General features: G+C 36.3%; 1 protein-coding gene across 1 annotated transcript in view; it reads left to right on the forward strand.

The window, feature by feature from the left end:
- Positions 1-892: 892 nt before the first annotated feature.
- Positions 893-21019, forward strand: part of LATS2 (large tumor suppressor kinase 2) — a 78336-nt gene continuing 58209 nt past the window's right edge. The window contains exons 1-2 of the mRNA XM_051986587.1: positions 893-990; positions 19711-20272. Of these exons, the coding sequence (XP_051842547.1) occupies positions 19943-20272 (330 nt within the window). The 5' untranslated portion in view covers positions 893-990; positions 19711-19942. The remainder of the gene's footprint in view (positions 991-19710; positions 20273-21019) is intronic.

Genomic DNA, 21019 nt, shown 5'->3' on the forward strand with positions numbered 1-21019 from the left:
AGTCGGCTCTCCACACCCAGTTTTCCTGCACAATCGCTTCATTTTCATTTGCTACAAAGTACATAGTCTCAAAGTGCTAACGCAGCACTGTGCAAAGTACAAAAAAAAAAGTCAAACTCAATACTGCCAGCAGAAAGCATACTGTTTTGTGCATTGTACTGCAGTTATTTAAACAAAATATACGAGATCAAGTGGGACTGGATAGGACTAAATTTCGCTTTGCAGAGACGTATCCTTCGTTCTTTGCATGGTCTCATGGATCCTTTAAGGAATTAGGAGGGGTCCCTTTTCTTACGCCATATTTCTGATGACTGCCAGCTGCTTGGTGGGCGACTCGCTTTCCCTTCCAGGCCAGTGGGTCCACGCCTCGGCAAGCCCGAGGAGATCCTTAAAGAAGCCAGCGGCTGCACGGGCCTGTGGGGCCACAAACTTTTATAAGGGAGTACAGTTGAGCAGGGCTGAAGTTGGGGGGGGGGGGATGGCAGAAATGCAGAAATAGCCACAAAAAGTACAGAATCAGAGCACTGGCAGGGGCAGAGATGGAGCCCAGGTTGGGTGACGGGGGACTGGGAGGGGACTGGCCAAGTTGCAGGCTGTGGAGTTAGGAGCGGCGACGGGACCGACAGCGGCGGCTCCGGCGGCAGCCGCCCCGCCCGGCCTGGTATGCGGGCGGAGAATGACGCGGGAGGCGGGGTCACGTGACGCTCGTGGAATGCCAACAATGTAGCGAATGTCCCACTTGGGTCTGCGCGTTGGAACAGCGGCGTGAGCGCCCGGGGAAGATGGAGCAGCCGCCGCCGCCGCAGCAGCAGCCTCCGCCGCCGCCGACCACCGCTCTTGCCCTGCTGCCGCCTCCACCCGGGGCACCCTCCTCCCTGAGGGGCCAGCAGCGGCCCGAGCCGCCAGTGCACGGCTGCTCCGCACGAGAGGCCATCGAGGAGCCGCTGGTCAGCGGCCCCCGCTGCCCCTAGACCCCACCCGTCTCCGGAGGTGAGTAGGCGCTGGGTGCGGAGTGTGGGGGTGCGTGCGTGCCTGTGTGTGTGTGTGTGTGTGTGTGTGTGTGTGTGTGTGTATGGTAAGGGGCGGGAAGGGGTGCAGTTACGGAAAGTTTGTCCCGGGGCGGCCGAGCTCAGGGTACTCCCTCGCTTTCTCCTTACAGTCCCTCACCTCCGCCCCGGGAAGCTCCGGACCGTCGGGAGGCGACGCTCCGCCGCGTGCGGCCGGCTCCGGCCAAAGACTGCGGCCGCCGCCACTCTGGGGCGGAGGAGTTAGGGGCCGAAGGGAAGTTCTCCCCTTGTCCGCCCCAGTTCTTCTCACTTGAGAGAGATCGCTCCCACCCGACGCTATGTCGGATCCGGGTGAGGACGGTCTAGGGGCATCCTGCAATGGGGTGAGTTTGCCCCGTGGAGAGATGTCTCGGAGTTCTCAAAACTCCGTCTCCACTGTCCCCGCCGCCTCCGCTGCAGCGCAAACTAAGTTTGGGACAAGTTGGCAGGGCAGGGGCCGCGGGGACTTTGTCCGGGCACTGGAGGAGCCGCGGCCCGGCGAAGCATCGGGAGCGCCTCTTTGTTGTGGGTCCCGGGAATGGCTTTTCTATGGTATGTGAAGAAGGGGCAGGATCATCCTTTTCTACCAGCTGGAGGCTGGAGGAGTCCGGAGACCGTGTCCTCCCTGGGCGGGGGTGGGGAGATGCCTCTCTCCTGAGGGGAGGAGTGAACGAGAGGACCTAGGGATGTGAAACTGGACTTTTCCATCAGAATACCCCCTGGGTTTGGATACTCAGATTCCGCTGGGGCACTGAGGGCCCTCGGGACTCCTGACCACTCGGTTCTGCTTGGCTCAGTTGGGCCCGGCTCCGGGGCAGCTGCACGTCACTGGCCGGGATGTCCCACGCAGGCCTCAATACCCTTGGGTTTAAATCCAGGCTCTCTCCCAGGCTTTTTCCTCTGTAAGTTTCCCTCCCCTGGTTCTTTCTCCTTGATAAGTTTGTCTCGCTATTTTCACCAAACTCAAGTTTCGAGAACACTTTCGCCGCGGTAATTCTGGTGGCAATTGCATAACATGTCTTCCCTGTGTCCTAGTTTAGCTGACTTTTCTGGGACTTGACTTTCTTAACTTCCAAATGCCACGCGCTCGCACTAACCCGGAGCATTTATTTCCCTTGACCACTGAGGAAAGTATCCGCTGTGTAGCCTTTACTTTTTGGGGGGTTTGTTTGAATATTATCTTCTATTTACCTGTCTTTGGAAATAGGGACATGCAACTTCCCCTGGGGAAAAAAATGCAGCCTTTGGAACCAGATTGTCAGAAGTTTGGAGAACTTGGCTGGAAAGCCTTTGGTGTTTGATTCTTCCCAGGTTTTCTGTATACTGTATTCTGTATGCTCAGTATTCCTGAATCAGAATAAGTCTGTATGTCTTGTTGGTATGGAGACAGCATGGTGTGTTGGTTGGAGTAACCTCCTAGGAGGAAATAGTCCCGACTCACCATGTGACCTTGAGCTGGTAAATACCACCTATATATTCCCTGCGGTGAAGTGAAAACTAATGCTATTAAAAGCTCTGTATACGAGATGTTTTGTAAGAAGACATCAAGGTATATCTTTAGGAGTTACTTTGTGTGAAGAAAACATAAGGGCAATAGCTGATACATTATGGGAGTGGGGGATGGCGGGGGTTGGGGGGAGGGGGGAGAAACGACGACACATTTAGGGCAAGCTAAAGTGTTCATTTGTAAGGTATATAGTGACCTGTGCTTTGTAAACAGCACTAAGCCAGAGAACATAATATTTATAGAGAATGTTATTAATACATATAAGTAGAAATGCAAATTAAATTTTTTCAGAAATAATCTTTCATGATTTTGCTTATTTTTAAAGCAAGCTTTGTGAATACTTTTAAGGTAGCCAGAATGAAGTAGAAATTTGATTCCAAAATTCTGTTTGGATCTCTAATACCCTGCAAATTCAAAAAATTTGAGATTAATGAATAATATGAAGCAAATTAAGAAGAGGGTAGTTAATTGTTTACTTTCAGAAAGATTATACCTAGAAGATTTTAATACTTATTTCAGGATAAATAGCTGCAGGTTGGATTCTCTAAACTCTGCTTGAGAGCCATTCATTCTTGGAGAGCTACCAGGAATGAGCTACTTCCGACCTTTTTAGTTTGTTTCACAATGCCTATTGTAATTCAAATGTATCACTAAATTAGAACTTCCAAATTCAGCAGAAATGAACTGTTCAGAAAAGGGCCTTTTAAATTTACATGACAGTTTGAGTTGACCTCATAAAACTTGGTCTAATTAGCTCCAGTTACATAGAGAATTCTGCTTAATGAATATATGAGTATTCTTTTGAAAAGAATTCTCTAAGCATTTAATCAAGAAGAGTCAGAAACTCAGGTAATTTTGAAATTGTGTCTTTGATAATAATATATGGAACTATTCAGGTTAATTAGTAGGATCTTAGAAACTTGGAACTAGTAGGGACCTTAGAGACACACTCTCTCTCTCTCTCTCTCTCTCTCTCTCTCTCTCTCTCTCTCTCTCTCTCTCTCTCTCCCCCTCTCTCTCTCTCTCTTTCTCGCTCTCTCTCTCTCTCTAACCAAGTCTTTTATGGAGCATTGAGGAGTCAAAGCTTATGGGGTAAAATGTCATGATTTAAAGCAGTCTTATCATTTAAGGCACTATTTAATTACTTATGTCTTCCCACAAATCTGAAATCCCAAAAATGTTGATAGGTTCCCAGCATAACACAGTAAATTGAGAAAAGGTTTAGAGAGCTTAAACAAGAGATGGAGACTGGACATGAGATTTTATTGATATAAGAAACTCCCATGAGGAAATTCCCTCTATCAGGGCAGGTCTGCACTTTCTCTGAAACCAGTTCTAGAAAACTTCTATAAGGCACTGAGAGGTTAAATGATTTGCCTAAGGTAACATTTTATAGGAATCAGAAGCTGGCTTGAACTTTTGTTTTCCTAGTTCTCCCTCCAAAATACCAAATTATCGTTATATAAGCTAGTTTTAAGAAGTGATTTTACAATTATTTAACAATAAAACTTCACAGTAATATTCCTTCAACATTTTTTTCCAGCTGTTACTTTCTTGAAAATTGTCAAAGAGAAATATTTCCACTTTGCCCATAGTATTGCTTTTACAGAGAGATTTAAGTTATTTTAGGCCCCATATCGCTCAGGGATCTATCTACCCAAGTGAACTAAAATGATCTTTTGCATATAAAATACTTTACAAGATAATAAATATTACTTACAAGACAATTATTGTCTTGTAATCAAATCAAAGCCCCCCAAAATAGCAAATATTGAAAATAAAAGTTGGTTAAGATTTTAAAATGAAGACTGAATTTGTTTTTTACTATTTTCCTCTATTTCAATTCTAATGCCTTTCTCTAGCTTGGAGATGAAGCCAGGTTCTTTCATATGCTATTCCAATTTCATTTACAAATGGGGGAACTGAAGCCCAGGAACATTAAAAAATTTGGTTATTGTCATACATTTAATGTCAAAGTCAATGCTTGACCCAGTTAAGTGACTTGTCCAGGGTCACATAGCTAGTATAGTCTGAGATCATCTATTCCATTGTGCCACCTAGCTGCCTTTTGTGCCATTGTGTTTTACTGCTTTTCTCTTTAAGACTGCTAATAGAGTAAAATTCTGGCAGTTATTACTCAATTGGGAAGGCTGGAAGTGAGCAATAAATTGTCCCCTATACGCCAGCCCCTGGAACTATGAAGAAGCTCCAAACAAATGATGTTTTTGCTTTTTGAGGGGAGGAGGGGAAGCAGACTTTCTACTGTTGAAGAGTGTTCCTAAAGCAGAGAGCAGTTGTAATCTACATAGGTAGAAGGAAGGAAATGTTTATTAATCACTATGTGCCAGGTATAGTGCAAATTAAATACTTCACAAATATCTCATTTGTTCCTCAAAACACCTTTAGGAGATAAGTACTATCATTATCCTTTTTACAATTGAGAAAACCAAAGTTTAATGACCTGACCATAGTACCTGGATAGTTAACTACAAGCACTAATTTGAACTCAAGGCTTCCTACATCCAGGAATCTGCTCAATATGATGCTGCATTTAACTGCCTGCATAGGAAGAAGTATCCTTATCAGTGAACTCAAAAAACATTGACATTTTGAATAAAACTTTGTATGTGCTCCCCACCAATGGTACTCAAAACTATCCAACACAAGTGAACTTACCTGGTGGCAATTGCTTTTTAGAATTAATTACTCTATAATCCTTTATTTGCTAGTCATTTGATACATATAATATAGCATATTAAAACTTATTTATGGGAAGATATAAAAATGTTATTTTGCAGATGTGTATCAATTGCAACTATTTTTATGTCTCTCAGTAAAAATCTTCAAGTATACAATGATTTATTAGGTATAATATATCTATACATAACAAAAACAAGAATAATATAAAATAAATGTGGGGTTCAGTCATTAACTGAATAATAGGCATTTTAATAAAATGAAAGGTCAAGCATTAGGTTCCATTGCAAAACAATGGAACTACACCTCTGTTTGAATATTGGCTCTCTGCCTTCTAAGGATTAGTCCTTAAAAAATTTTTTAAGGTTTATTGATGAGTTTAATTCTTATATTATGGTACTTTCTGGAAATACTGTCAAAATTGTCTCCTTCATATTGAACCCTCTTTTGTTATAAAAGAAAACAATTAAACCAAAACCTCTAAAATCTACACAGTATTTTATTCTAGTAGAACCATACCTTTCCACTATGAAAGCCAGGGACTTCTCATTATCTCTCTACTCCTGATTGTCATTGATTTTCCAGTTACTCAAGAGTTCGGTTTTGTTTTAGGGTTTTTTTTTTTTTTTAAAAACATGATTAGAGTTGTGTTGTGATTCTCAGCTCTTGGATTATTCTGTCAGTTCATACATATTTTCTTCCATATTTTTCTGAATTCCTTGTATTCATCATTTCTTACTCCACCAGACTTTATGGTCCTTTACATTCATATACAGCCATTTCCTAGATGATGGATATCCACTTTATTTTTAGAGCTTTGCTACCACAAAGAATGCTCCTAACATTATTTAGGGTTGTGTTTACCTTTTGTTTCTATCTTTGGCCTCCTGGGTCAGAGGGAATGGACAATTGAGGCACTGTTCCTGTATGATTCCAAATTAATAGCCAGAATTTTTGTTGACTAATTCAGAGCTTCACCAACAGTATTATTAGTTTTCCTGTCTTTCCACTGATCTCTATCTCTAGCTGTAATTGTTTTTGCCTTCTTAGTCAGTTTGCCTGGTATAGGATGGGGAGGAATCTGTTTTAAAAGGCATTACTCTGGGGGCAGCTAGGTGGCGCAGTGGATAGAGTACCAGCCCTGAAGTCAAGGAGGACCTGAGTTCAAATGTGCCCTCAGACACATAACACTTCCTAGCTGTGTGACCCTGGGCAAGTCACTTAAACTCAATTGTCTCAGCAAAGAAAATAAAAATTTTTTAAAAAGGCATTACTCTGGATCAGTTATTCCAAGGATCTCTACTGAATAACTAAAATCCTATTTTATGGACTTTATTTCATAATAGGCTCCTCTTTTTTAGTGAGAGAAATTATCATCCCTGCTGTTTACCTTTCTTTCCTTCATCTTAGTCTGTAACAGTAAGTTCTGTATCCTTGAAACAGCCTAATCACTTATTCAAACAACTATAGTCGTTAAAAAAAAATTGGCTCAGGTTTTCAAGTGTTTTTACACTAAAAATATCTGAAGTCTAATTATGATATACATAAACACATATATATATATATTTAAAACAGCTATATGCTATAGAATTCATCTATGATTCTAACTCAGATCCCAGGGACAGTATTATAATAAGGTTATATTGTATTCACATGGCATTAGGAATATTTGGGTAAAAATATGAGATACATACATGGCGCTTTCAGTATTTGAAAATATCTGTCTTGATCACTGTGGATACCCCATCCACTTTCTCAAACCACAATACCTCCTCTACTCCTTGGGGTTGGTTTCATGAGTTGCCATAAATTGGGGGGTGGGGAGAAGCCAACTGTTTTGGTCTAGAGCCTTTCCCATACTTAGATTGTTGAACAGTCTATTGCAGGGATGATATTTGTAGCCTTTATCCATTTTGTGGTATCTAATGGAAACCTGTTTTATTGGATTAATGGAAATCTAACCTCTTAGATGTACCTTAGGCTCTCTTCCATGCCATAGTCAGTCATCAGAAGAGATTTTTAAGAGGTTGAAATTCTATTTTAGTTTTCCATTTAGATTGTGAGCTTCTTTACTCATTTTTCACTTGAGTAATATCCAATAACTTAATGGCTTATGTAATGCCATGCCACATTGGGGCTTGATATAATAGTATCATAGTAATTAGGCATCTTTTTTTTTCTTTTGTATTTAGCATTTTGATTACTATATGTTTAAAGGAAAATTCTTTACAATTTGCCCTGCTGGATCAAAGATTGGGAGGGAGTTTTGATAAATTCAAGTTACAGAGCATACTTAAAATACTACAAATGTATTGAGTTCTTGGGACCAAGAACAGACATTTATATTCTTAAATAGTGAGTTTGCCATTTATGTCTGGAGTCAGAAGTGAAAAATGATTTTCATTTCTAGTGAGCTGTTTCATACTTTATAACCTGTGGTATTTTGCCATTACCCTTTAAGTGTGTTTTAAACTAATTGGTGATGTCATTCAAAGAAATGTAAAATTTTAGAATTATTGGCCAGTGGTTTGATTATGTTTTGTTCCTTGATAACCCAGCACCCACTTAAAAAAAAAAGTACATATCCCAAATGCTTTGGAAAGGATAAGATTTTAGAAATTCCTTTTGGAAAAATTTTCTCATCCTTAACCTCATTTATTAAGATGATAAAGTGTGTCAGAATGTTTTGTTTTTATTCACTAATCTTAGTATGACTTATTGCATTCCTATTGTAAATCCTTTCAAGAGTTTGTAATTTGGACATTAAATAAATTGTCTCCAAGCCAAAAGGTTAGCACACAAAGTTTGTAGCTGAGAAACTATTCTCTATTCTTTATGAAACCAATGAAATTTGTGCTCTTTCCAAGCAGGCAGACAGGCATGAGTGCAGCTTACTATTTTGAAAAAATAGTTGTTTTCTACTTAACTGTTTTTAAACATTAAAAAAAAAATCTGTGGTGTTTTTTTAGTCCAAAGTATGTACATTTCCTACAAGATTATGGTAAAAGGAGGTAGTTGAGCTAAAACAGTGTAATGCACCTCATTCCTCCACCCTCCATATTAGAGAAAGGTTTTAATAGAGAGCCAAGAAGTCTGTTTTGGAATCTGTTTGGGACATATTCACTCAGCACTTAACCCACGTATAAATATAGACATCTACACATGAATGTTGTCTCACTCCTACCTGTATTGGTTAATTTTTATAAATGGAATTTTTGTGTTACATTTGAAGATTCTGCTACAAAATTCCAAGCTATCTTAAAAGAGTTACTTCATTGTGAAATAATCCAGCTTTCTGGAATTTCCTTGTGTTAAATGGTGACGACAATCATCAAGACTTGTATATTTAATATCAGAGCTTTCTGTCTTTATAGTTTAACAGTAGATTTTGGAGTAGAGAATTTTACCATGCCATTTACTATTGTATTGCCCATTGTTTCTTTTCTGATTTTCATAGTTTTTTCTAAAGAAACAACTATATTTGGGGGCAGCTTAGATGAAGCAGTGGATATAGCACTACTCCAGAAATCAGGAGGACCTGAATTCAAATTTGGTCTCAGACACTTAACACTTCTTAGCTGTGTGACCCTGGGCAAGTTACTTAACCCCAATTGTTTTGCAAAAAAAAGAAAAAAAAAAACAATTGTACTAACAGAATTAAATACCTAAACATGACTGATGGATGAGTAGATATCTTGTTTTTGCCTATAAGTCTGTATGAGGTTTGTTTATTATAACCTTGTGATATTATTGCCTTTGTATTAAGTTTATAGTTTCAAGTTGAATAAAATATATTTTCCCTTAAAAAAGAATGAACCTCACATTTTGGTTATATTGCTATCAGGAACTTTTGTTACAACACTATGGTTTGAACAGGAGAGGTTGTGGCAGAGGCAAGTTTTGCCAGACATTTACGTCGGAATTTTTCTTTTTTTCTTCCTCCATTTTTTGTTTCTATTTCTGTTGAGAGAGAGAGAGAGAGAGAGAGAGAGAGAGAGAGTATTCAGACATTGAATTTAAAGAGGATAATTTGTATTAACTTTTTAAGGAATCACTTATGTAGTTTGGTACCATTTTCATTAGTCATTAATTTATCATTATGAGTCAGGTTTATCCTGATCTTATTCCTAGACTTGAATGCTTGAGTTCTTCCTAACTTACCTAGTACTTTAATGGTTCAATCAGCAAGCTTTAATTTCCTTGTATGTTCTAAGCAATGGAGATGCAAATACAAAAAAAAAAAAGTTGCAACAGCTGCTAACCTCCTGGAAGATTCAGCATGCACATGTATAAAAATGTCTTACCTCATATTTAAAAATTGTTAATTAACAAAAACTTTATTATTTTTGTTTTTTATTTTAATTTGTTACATAGTTTGTTTTGTATCATCCTTATAACTTAACTTTTTATGGATATCTATTTCACCTAAATTTCTCCCAGTTATCTCTACCTATCAGAAAGCTATTCCATGTAAAAAATAATGTTTTTAAAGAAAAAAAAGGAAAAGAGGAAAAAAAAATAACAAGAACCCATCAAAATATTGAAAAAATCTGAAAACAAGGACTATGTAGCACAACTTGTGAACTTTTGGTCATTGTAAAGGAATAGGGTAGAGTTACCTTAGACAGCAGTTAGGGGCCTGATGGATAGAGTGGTGGGCCAGGAGTGAGGAAGACTACTCTTGTTGAGTTAAAATGTATACTCAGACATTTACTAGCTATGTGACCCTGGCAAGTCACCCCACTATTTGTCTGTTTCCTCATCTATAACATGGTAAATCAGTTTTACTTAATTTTCCAAGAAAACCCCAAATGGAATCATAAAGAGTTGGACACTGCAATTTCTAATTCTTTAATTTACTGTCACCAAAGAGAGCAGCTATAAATACTTTAGTTCTTATAAGTTCTTTTTCTTTTTCCCTAATCATCTATAGACATATGCCTATGTGAATTTAAAAAGGTTCAAGATATATAGCTTTTGAGTAATTTAGTCATTTTATTAGTAAGGCCAGCAAGTTATTAATAAGAGGATGGTCGTTTGGCCATTTCTGTTGGACAACAGTGGTGGCAGACTCACAGTTTATATACCTTTCAATAGAGTTCATCAAACAGCAACCAAATTTAATTGGCTGATATAATTTTGGAGGTCAGACTATATTACAGTGGAAGAGCTGAATATCTTTTGGGAAAGGAAAGTATTTCTATGCCAGACCACCTACAGCTTTAAGGTATCAAATGAAATCCTTTGCAAGGTTAGATGAGTGATCATGATCTAGGAGCATCAATGCAATCTCATTATCAGTAAAGTCCTTCAAGAAAAACGAGACTTAAAAGTCAGGACTTTTGTAAGAAGGTGGAGGAGCTCTTAATCTTTCCCAAGATATTGGTTATTAATATTGATTTCTAACATTTGATTCTTGAGAGGCATGAGTTCTTCAATGAATCACTAACTGAGATGACAGATACTTCAAGGGTTTCTAATTATGGAAGTTATGAGAGGATAGAACATGAGAGGAAAAGGAAAAAGATGGACAATGCTTTGATAAAAATCAAAGGAAGCAATTCCCTTTGATAACATTTTGACAAAAATCAAAGACATCAATTACCTTGATAAGTAGACCTTATAGATAAAACACAAAAGAAAAGAGTAAACAGCAAAATAAAATTCAGAGATGTGTCTATCTGTTCCTCTGGAAATATGTCTGATGTCCTGTGGTTTGGGTATGGTCTCAGAGCAGTTCTCCAGCTCAAATCACTTGTAAAAATTCTCTTATCTGATAAAAATTTCCTGCAAAATTGATCCTGTTCTCAGGGACAGATATTCATTAGCCTTAGGTCTCAGCTGTTACTTCCGTCGAGCTGCTGACTGATGATGTTTCTCTTGAAGCCCATTTAAGCATGGCAGAGTCACAGAAAACTCCTTTTTGTGTTGCTTCTTTCCATTTTTTAGAATCCAGAAATGATTGAATTAGAGGTTTGAAGTTGAGGAGAGTCGATCTTAATTTATAGATCCTCAGCAAAGGGTTTCTCTTTAGGTGAAGAAATCTTACCATGAAAACTGCCAATGAGAATGGTGTGTTTCCTGGGAGATATTTTTGCCAGATCTGTCTCTTTTTCCTCTATAGTCCCTTCCTGGTTACCATATCCTTTAAAAGGGTTTGAGAGATTCAGTCTCTGGGTAATTCAATAATTTTATTAATGAGCCCAGCAGGTTATAAATAAAATTTGGCCCAAAGATCACAACATTCACTTCTGATAATTTTTGTGGTCTTTTCTTTCCCCATTTATGTGTTTGATGACATTGTATATTTTGTTTTTTTGCCTCTGTTTATATCCCTCTACATCAGTTCATGGAAATCTTTCCATGCTTTTTAATATACATCATATTTGTCCTTTTACAGCATCATAATATTCCATCCATTACATTCTCATTTTCGATGACAAGCTAGTCACTATGATTACTGTATTTATGTTTTTGGGTTTGTTCTTTCCATTATCCTTTATATAGCTTGACTTGTAGGTAAATGTATGTTGTCTTAATGATTAGATTGTAAGCTCTTTGAAGTCAGGTCTTTGGTCTTTTTTATCTCTTTTTGTATCCCAGCACTTTAACAGTATTTGGCTCATGGTAGACACAATAAATATTGATTGATTGTTGAAGCCATTATATATGTTTTTCAGGTTCTGCTGTGCTTTTCTGAATTTTTTATAGGAATAATTTCTTATAATTCAGTAGTGGTCTATTACTTAAATGAACCTTAATTTGTTTAGTCATTCTAATGGATGGACATCTGTTTTCAATTTTTTTTGTACGTATGCATGAATTCACACACATGCACACACATATGTATAATGTGACCATCACTATTTTGGTGTTTAGGGGAGTTTTCTTTCTACATTTGAACTCCTACCTTACCCATGGAATTACCCAAGTCAAACTGAAAGGCCATTCTAATTGCTTTCTTTGCATAATTCCAAGTTACTTGCCAGAATAATTGGATCAATTCATATCTCTATCAATTAATCAGCTAATAAGCATTTATTAAGTATCTACTATGGGTATGATACAGGTATTAAGCTCTGTTGATACAAAAAAGGCAAGACAGCCCCTGTTCTCTATGTTCTCTAAATTCTCTAATTTATTTGCAGGTTGTCTCCACTAATAGATTGTGATGAACTCACAATCTATTAGTGGAGACAACCTGCAAATAAATTAGTACAGATAGGTTTCACATAGAATAAATAGAAAGAAGGCACTAAAATTAAGAAAGATTGGTAAAGGCTTCCTTTAGAAGTTGGGATTTTAGCTGGGACTTAAGGAAAACCAGAAGGCTAACAACAATACCTTTTTTTTTTTTTTTAAATTATTATAGCTTTTATTTACAAGATATATGCATGGGTAATTTTTCAGCATTCACAACTGCAAAACATTTTATTTCAATTTTTCCCCTCCTTCCCACACCCCCTCCCCCAGAAGGCAGGTTGACCAATATATGTTAAATATGTTAAAGTATAAGTTAACTACAATATATGTATACATATCCATACAGTTATTTTGCTGTACAAAAAAAATTGGACTTTGAAATAGTGTACAATTAACCTGTGAAGGAAATCAAAAATGTAGGCGGACAAAAATAGAGGGTTTGGGAATTCTATGTAGTGATTCATACTCATTTCCCAGAGTTCTTTCACTGGGTGTAGCTGGTTCAGTTCATTACTACTCTATTGGAACTGATTTGGTTCATCTCATTGTTGAAGAGGACCACATCCATCAGAATTGATCATAATATAGTATTGTTGTTAAAGTATAAAATGATCTCCTGGTCCTGCTCATTTCACTCAGCATCAGTTCATGTAAGTCTCTCCAGGCCTTTCTGAAATCTTCCTGCTGGTCATTTCTTACTAAACAATAATATTACATAACATTCATATACCATAATTTATTCAGCCATTTTCCAATTGATGGGCATCCACTCAGTTTCCAGTTTCTGGCCACTACAAAGAGGGCTGCCACAGACATTCTTGCACATACAGGTCCCTTTCCCTTCTTTAATATCTCTTTGGGATATAAGCCCAGTAGTAATACTGCTGGATCAAAGGGTATGCACAGTTTGATAACTTTCTGAGCATAGTTCCAAATTATTCTCCAGAATGGCTGGATGTATTCACAATTCCACCAACAATAAATACCTTATATTTTTATAGTGTTTTTTATAATTTTAGTGTTTTTATGTTATCCCATTTGTATCTCACAAGCTGCTCTGTGAAGAATGACAGTTGGGTATTCTTTTCCCCATTTCATAAATGAAACTGAAGAGAAATGATTTGTCCAAAGTCACATGGACAGTAAGTGGTAAAGCTAAAACTAGGTCTTCTTTACCTCTCATCAGTGTTTACTGTCTTAAGCTCTTTCTGAATTTGCCTCTTCATTGGGAACTTCAGGTTGGCTTGGCTCAAAAGCAGATTTCAGCATCTTCCCTTTAGAACTGTTAAGCTTAATTAAAAGAACAAAGTCCCAGGAACTTTGATTTCCTTTCATCCCATTCCCATATGACTAAAAAAGAAAAAAATTTACAATCCTGAATTGATGCAGTAAAAAAAAAAAAAAAAGCAAAAGTACTAGTTACAACAGTAGCTTAAAGTAGCTTCAGACTTCTTTGAAATATTTTTAGGAAAATGTAGGTAGGCTAAAAAAAATCAAAATAACTTCCCATTTCATCTGAAGTTTACTTGGTACAAATGAGGTGGGGCAGATTAATAGAAAGAGCAACTCTTAAACATCAGCTCTGGGAACATTTAAGCCCTCTGGATGTCAGTTTCCTCATCTGCAAAATGTGGGAGCTAGACTTGATCTATAAGGATCTTGCAAATCTTAAGTCTGTGAATTACTTTGAATGAAATTATGATGAAATGATATACTGAGAAATGCATTCATTTTATCATAGAAAACATTGTTAAAGGCCATCAGAGGGAGATGTGAAAATAAACAGGTAGCTAGCAGACTTGAATTTTGCAGAATCTCAGTGTATGGGGGATCTTGGAGATCCCTCATCCCTAACCTGAATATGACTGATTTTTTTCAATTTTTTCAATTTAGTTCAATTTCAATATTTTCTATATCTCAATATGAATTCAAATACCAAAAAGTAGTCATCCAGCTTTCACTTGAAAACCTCAAATAATGGATAATTTAGCACCTAATCCCATAGGTGAGCCATTATGATAGTTTTTATTTGCATCAAACCCTAAATCTGCCTTCCTGTAAATCCTACCTATTTCTCTTAGTTCTGCACTCTTGAGGCAAACCATAGGTCAGTCCTCCTTTAAATATTTGAAAACATCTAAAATGTACCTTCCTTCTACTCTCTTCTTCAAGACAAAGATCTCTTTTCACTCAAACCCAACAATAAAAAACAAAACTGTAATGATCCTTGTATGTGATCATTTGACTTCTTACCATCATCCTGGTCAGTTCATCAATGTCTCTTTTATAGTGTGGTCCCTCTAATGGATTCTGTGTTTGGTCTAAATTTGGGCAGAATATAGTGAGGATTTTAATCTTCCTCATGGATACTGTTGCTGTGAATAGTTCCCACGATTGTCATGCTGTTGACTCATGTTTACCTGGCTGCTGTTAGGTGTACAAGGATCTGGAGACCTGGGATGTCATTTAGTCTATTTCGTTCATTTTACAGAGAGAAGAAACACATGAAGTTAAAATGATTTTTTCATATCCTTTCAGGGAATTATTACTACAAATAATGTAGTTCTAACTATTTTTGTACAGATAGATCCTTTTTTCTTTCCAATATCTTTGGAATAAAGTTCTTATAATTATGAAGTTAAATATTATGATCATTTTATGACATTTCTATATTGAGCTGCAAAATATTTGTTTCACTCTACATCCCCACTAACAATGTTTAAGAGTATCTATTTCTCCAAAGCCCCCACCAACATGAAATTTTATCATTTGTATTGTTGTGTCAATTTACTAGGCATAAGATAGCATTTTAAAGTTTTCTTGACATGTAGTTCTCTTATCTTTAAGGAGTTTGTTATCCTTTTATGTGGTTATTAGCAGTTGTGTTTAATATTTCAAAAATTGTCTGTTGATATGCACTGAGAGTTTTATTCCTGTTGTAATTTCTTTATAGATTGTGAATATTTTCCCAAATTTTTTTTATTTTAGAAATCATAAATTTAGAGCTTAAAGAGACCTCAGATGCTATCTAGTCTAACATCCTTGTTTTATTGTTGAGTATATTAAGTTTGAAAAGGATTATAGGTGACTTGTTTAGGGTCCACCAGTTGTCAGGAATTGAGTCAGGATTGAAACATGTCTATTTCTGCTTTTGTTGTAATAAACCCCTTTCTCTTTATAAACAAAATTGCTTGTGTCTCCAATAACTTCACCTGTTTGTTTGATTAAAATATTCTTCTTTTTGGCAAATTGAAGCAAATTTCTTAATTCTTCTAGCTTTTCACAACAATATAGATTCCATGGAAACTTAAACCTGTTTTGTTTTTCATTTTTGTATGCTTATCCCAACAATGCCTCACAGTCATGTGTTAATGTTGAATGCTCTTTGAAGTGAATTAGATTTTTTAAAAATTTTTAGATCACTGATCCAGTTAGGGTTTATTAATAGTGTATGTAGTAGATTCTGTAATTATTGTTTGCCACAAAATTTCTAAATTCTATTAAATTGTGGTACCACTGGGTTTTATTTCATGTCCTTGAGTTTTAAATCCCAGTTTTAGGACTTTATATTTAACACTTTGAATCTGTGATTTCATCAGAGTGATACTTCTATCGATTGCAATCCCTCTCCGCTTTTTAATTCTGAGATTCTTGTCTGGATCTTCCTATAAAGCCTCTCTAAGAGTGAATATTCACCCAAAGTGCAGTAGCCCTTTCTTTTTGTGCTTTTGGCTGTCTCTGCCCTAACTAAGCAATCTGTGGTCTCTCATTTGTGATACATCACTGAATTGATTTCTTTTTCTGTCTTACATCCTTGAAAATGGCTTAATCTGCTATTTAGTAAGTAGGCATAAACTACCATAGATAATATGCATCCAACTTAAACTTACTATGCCCTTTTCTTTTGTCCTCTGAGTAATAGATGGAATAGATGGCCATTTCCTTTTCCAGCTCAATTTTAGAGATTTGGAAATTAACAGTTAAGTGACTTGCCCAGAATCACACAGCTAGGACGTGTCTGAGATCAGACTTGAATTTAGGAAGAAGAGTCTTCTTGACTCAAAGTCTGTCTGAAAGAGACCTTAGAGATCATCTTATCCAACTATTTCATTTGATCTACTTCTCTGGGACCTAGAATGATGTGTCCTGTTAAAGTGAGTGACAGGGCCAAGATTCCAACCTAGGCTCCCCCTGGCTTCCAGTGCAATATTTTTCTTTCCACTAACTATAGCACCTTTTTTTTTTTTTTTTTTTTTTTAAGAAAAGAGTTTTATTTTCATCTCTATTATGTTACCACATGAAGTAGAAGTCCTGTTAATTAAGTAGAAGAAAAGAAGAATTTAAAAACTTATCTATGTCTCTGCACAAAGGGAAAAAAAAGGGGTTATACAATGAATGTTATGGAATATTATTGTTCTGTAAGAAATGACCAACAATATGAATACAGAGAGGCTTGGAAAAACTTACATGAACTGATGCTAAGTGAAATGAGCAGGACCAGGAGATCATTATACACTTAGACAACAATACTGTATGAAGATCAATTCTGATGGATGTGGCTATCTTTGGCAATGAGAGGATCCAAATCAGTTCCAATTGATCAGTAATGAACAGAACCAGCTACACCCAGCTACTCCCATTTTACTGGGAAATAAATGTGAATCACAACATAGCATTTCCACTCTTTTGATGTTATTGTTTGCATTTTTGTTTTTCTTCCCAGGTTATTTTTATCTTCTTTCTAAATCCGATTTTTCTTGTGCAACAAGATAATTGTATAAATATGTATACCTATATTGTATTTAACATGTACTTTAACATATTTAACATGTATGGGACTACCTGCCATCTAGGGCAGGAGGTGGTGAAGGGAAGGAGGGGAAAAGTTGGAATAGAAGTTTTTGCAAGGGTCATTGTTGAAAAATTACCCATGCATATATTTTGTCAATAAAAAGCTATAATAAAAAGGGGGGAGGTGTCATTCAATGCAATTACTGGACAGTTGCAAAGAAGTGAAATTTCATTTTAGAACAACAAAATCTCTTTAAATTAAAAACAGATATGTAAAAAAAAAAAAAATTACCCTGGCATGGATTCTGTCAATATAAAGTAATTATTAAATAAAAATTTAAAAAAAATTAAAAACAGATAATTCAGAGAAAATGGTCTTGCAGTTAATCAATATTTTAATTTTTTAAAATAGCAAAAATAACAACTGACATTTATTTAGTGAAATTATAAAATGCTTCACATATGTCTTCATTTGATCCACACAGAGACCCTGTGAAATACAGTTATAGTCCCCAATTTACAGATGAGAAAATTGAGGCTCTGTTAAAGTTCCCAACTGAGGTAATTTACCTAATAAGTGGAAGTTCTGGGAAATGAACCTAAAACTTTTGTCTTAAGTCCAACATTCGTTATAATATAGCAGGTTTCCTCTATAAATTATTTTATGAGCTGGACAATAAGGAGAACTAGGATGCCATTATTTTTAAAATGCCATACTAATAACTGGTTCTGTGTTATTTCCTTTTTGGTATCGAACTCCTTTTGTGGAGAGACTTGAAAAGTTGTGAGGATCAGAAAAAATGTCTAGTCCACCATCTTGTGCACACGTGATCCACCATTTCCTTTATTTCAAAATTAAAGTGATTAGCTGTCCTTGCATTCTTCTATTTTTTTTTAATTTTTTTTTTTTTGTCTGAGGCAATTGGGGTTAAGTGACTTTCTAGTCACACAGCTAGGAAGTGTTAAGGGTCTGAGAGCAGATTTGAACTCAGGTCTTCCTGATTTCAGAGCTGGTGCTCTATCCACTGGGCCACCTAGCTGCCCCTTTGCATTCTTCTAAATGAACAATATAATCAGTGTTGCTTGTCCCCATTTCTATCATGAAAGTAAATGTTTCAGCCCTTCTCTTTTGGGTGTAATTGTACATTAATGTGATATATTTCAAATTCCAGCTCCAGTGTTCATTTCCTAGCAGCATGTCCAACTTCTCTGAATTGTCGTTTCCTCATATATTTAAAAAAAAAAAAGAAGAAGAAGAAGAAAAAAGGTAGATCTGATGATCTCCATGATCCTGTCTGTTCCAGATGGGCTAAGATTCTACAAGTCTCTTAATATTTGAAAAACTGGGGAAAGATTATGATTGGTGTTTTTCTAGGGAGAGTCAAATTATTAAGAGTAATTTCATAAATAATAAAGGACTTGTTTATAGAATGGAGAGAGATGATTAGCAGAAATAGGGCAGGAAAAGGGGGGAAGAAGAGTAGATAGATACTAAACAAGATTTATTGGCAAGAAAAATAAGCATACAATAAAGCAAACTAATAAACTATACATGAAATTGTAATAGAACGTCAGTTAATCAAAAGCTTTGATAGATCCTATCTAGGGGACAGTTGATATAAGTGTACAGAGTGTCCCAAAAGGCTTAGCATAGTTTATAAAAAATGGAGCTTTAATAGCTTAAAACTGGGCTAAGAATTTTTTTGGAAAGTACCTTAATATAAATATCTAATGTTTGAGGACCAGCTTAATTCAGAGAAGTTAACCATTGATTTAGTCTCAGAATTTTTGACTAATTTCCCATCTACTAGGAGTACCCACACCAATAAAATCACAATTTCACATTGTGAAATACAATTGAAATATTAAATATTATTTTTTCTGTCCTTGCAAATATAATTAAAATAATGCAGAAATTGACTATATTCCATTTAGTTTGCTTATTATATTTTAATAGTCTACTAGATGACTAAAGAACCCTTAACTTTGAGTCAAGAAGACCTGAATTAGTTAGACTACTTCCTCACATAACTTCCTGATGTATGATCCTGAGTAAAGCATTTAAGCGTTCAGTGTCATCTGCCTGTGGAGGGTGGAGACCACTCCTCCCAGAAATTCCATTTTTAAGAGAGAGCTCAGGTTGCTATTCTTTTTATTCTAAGCAATTAGCACAATGCCTTACACATAGGCATTGGATAAATATTTATTGACTGACTAATTGAACCTCATGCTCCTCATTTGTAAAATGGGTATATTTAGCTCCCACCTCACTGGTTAGTTATTAGTATCAGATGAAATGACATATGTAAAGCACTTTGCAGATTAGAAATAGTTGTTGATATTCTATTTAAATACCACTGTATTTTAATAATTTAATCACTCTGATTTTCAAGAAATAGAATTTTTTAAAATTAGCATAAGTTTTTTAAAATATATAACATTTTTCTTTTTCGTTATCTTTTTCAGGTCTGCAAAATGAGGACTCGAGAAATTTTTAGGTTCTCTAGGAACTATGAAGATTGAAGAAAAAAAATTAAAAAGGAAATTGTTTTAAAAGTATGTTTACAATGAACTTATACTATTGACAATAGGGTTTTTGTTTTTGGTTTTTTTTTTATTTTGCTTTGTTTTATTTTGTTTTTAAAATAAAGTATTTTGAGAAGATTGTATTTATGTTAAAAAGGAAACTGGACTAACAATGAGGCCAAAGACTTTTCCTGCTACAACTTATTCTGGAAACAGTAGACAAAGATTGCAAGAGATTCGTGAAGGGTTAAAACAGCCTTCCAAGTCCTCTGGTCAAGGGCTGCCTGTTGGAGCAGGCAGTGACACCTCCTTGGACACAAAAATCTTGGTCGTAAAAGATGCCACAAGGCAGCAGCAGATGAAACCTACTCCAAAGTTTGGACCTTATCAAAAAGCTTTGAGGGAAATAAGATACTCTTTGCTACCTTTCGCCAATGAATCAAGCACAGTGGATGTAAACCGGCAGATGTTACAGGAATTGGTCAAAGTAGGATGTGATCAGGTAAGTGTATGGATTCCTTTTGGATCTTTGGGTTGTGTCAAGTATTAATGCATCGGGGATGAAGTGAAAGTCATGTTTCAATACGTGTTGATGTAGTCTGAGATCCAGATTGGTCATTCATTACAGAAAAGATTTCTGAGCTCTATAATTGCTCCTATCAATTAATCATGTTAATATATTTGTCTTCTTTCCATTGTGAGTCCTTTAGGTAACATTTGTAAAGTTCTGTTATCTTTTCTGCACTTGAAAAATCAAGGAAGACAGGTACTTACGTGATGTTTTCATTTAGTTTTTAGTTAATAGATTTTTCTATTCATGTGTGTTGGTTTGGTCTTCTTATTCTAAATCTGCCTGTGTACTTTCCCTCTTTTCTTTGTTATAGGAGATGTGAAATCAGTTCCTTTGAGGTGTATGAGAAAGAATAGGGGAAAAAAAGTCCAGAAATCTTTAGACATTTGCAAATCGCAATGTACATCTACAAATAGACTCAGTACATGCACCTTTTCATGTACCTTTTATAATTTCATATAAGTGGGATGTGGCCACTGAAAAAATTACTAATTTTGAGAGGCAGTTAGTCTAAAGTAAACTAGATGTTATTTTGTAGATCCTCATTAGTAAAAATATTATTTCCTTGTGAATGACTCTTAAAAGTCATTGTTGTACCATCTGTTATCCTAGTCATGGCTGCTCTTTCAGGATTAGAACAAGCTGGGTGCTTTTACTAACAGTGCCTTGAAAAATGAG

Source organism: Antechinus flavipes, chromosome 3 (assembly GCF_016432865.1).
Source record: "Antechinus flavipes isolate AdamAnt ecotype Samford, QLD, Australia chromosome 3, AdamAnt_v2, whole genome shotgun sequence".
Classification (NCBI taxonomy): Eukaryota; Metazoa; Chordata; class Mammalia; order Dasyuromorphia; family Dasyuridae; genus Antechinus; species Antechinus flavipes.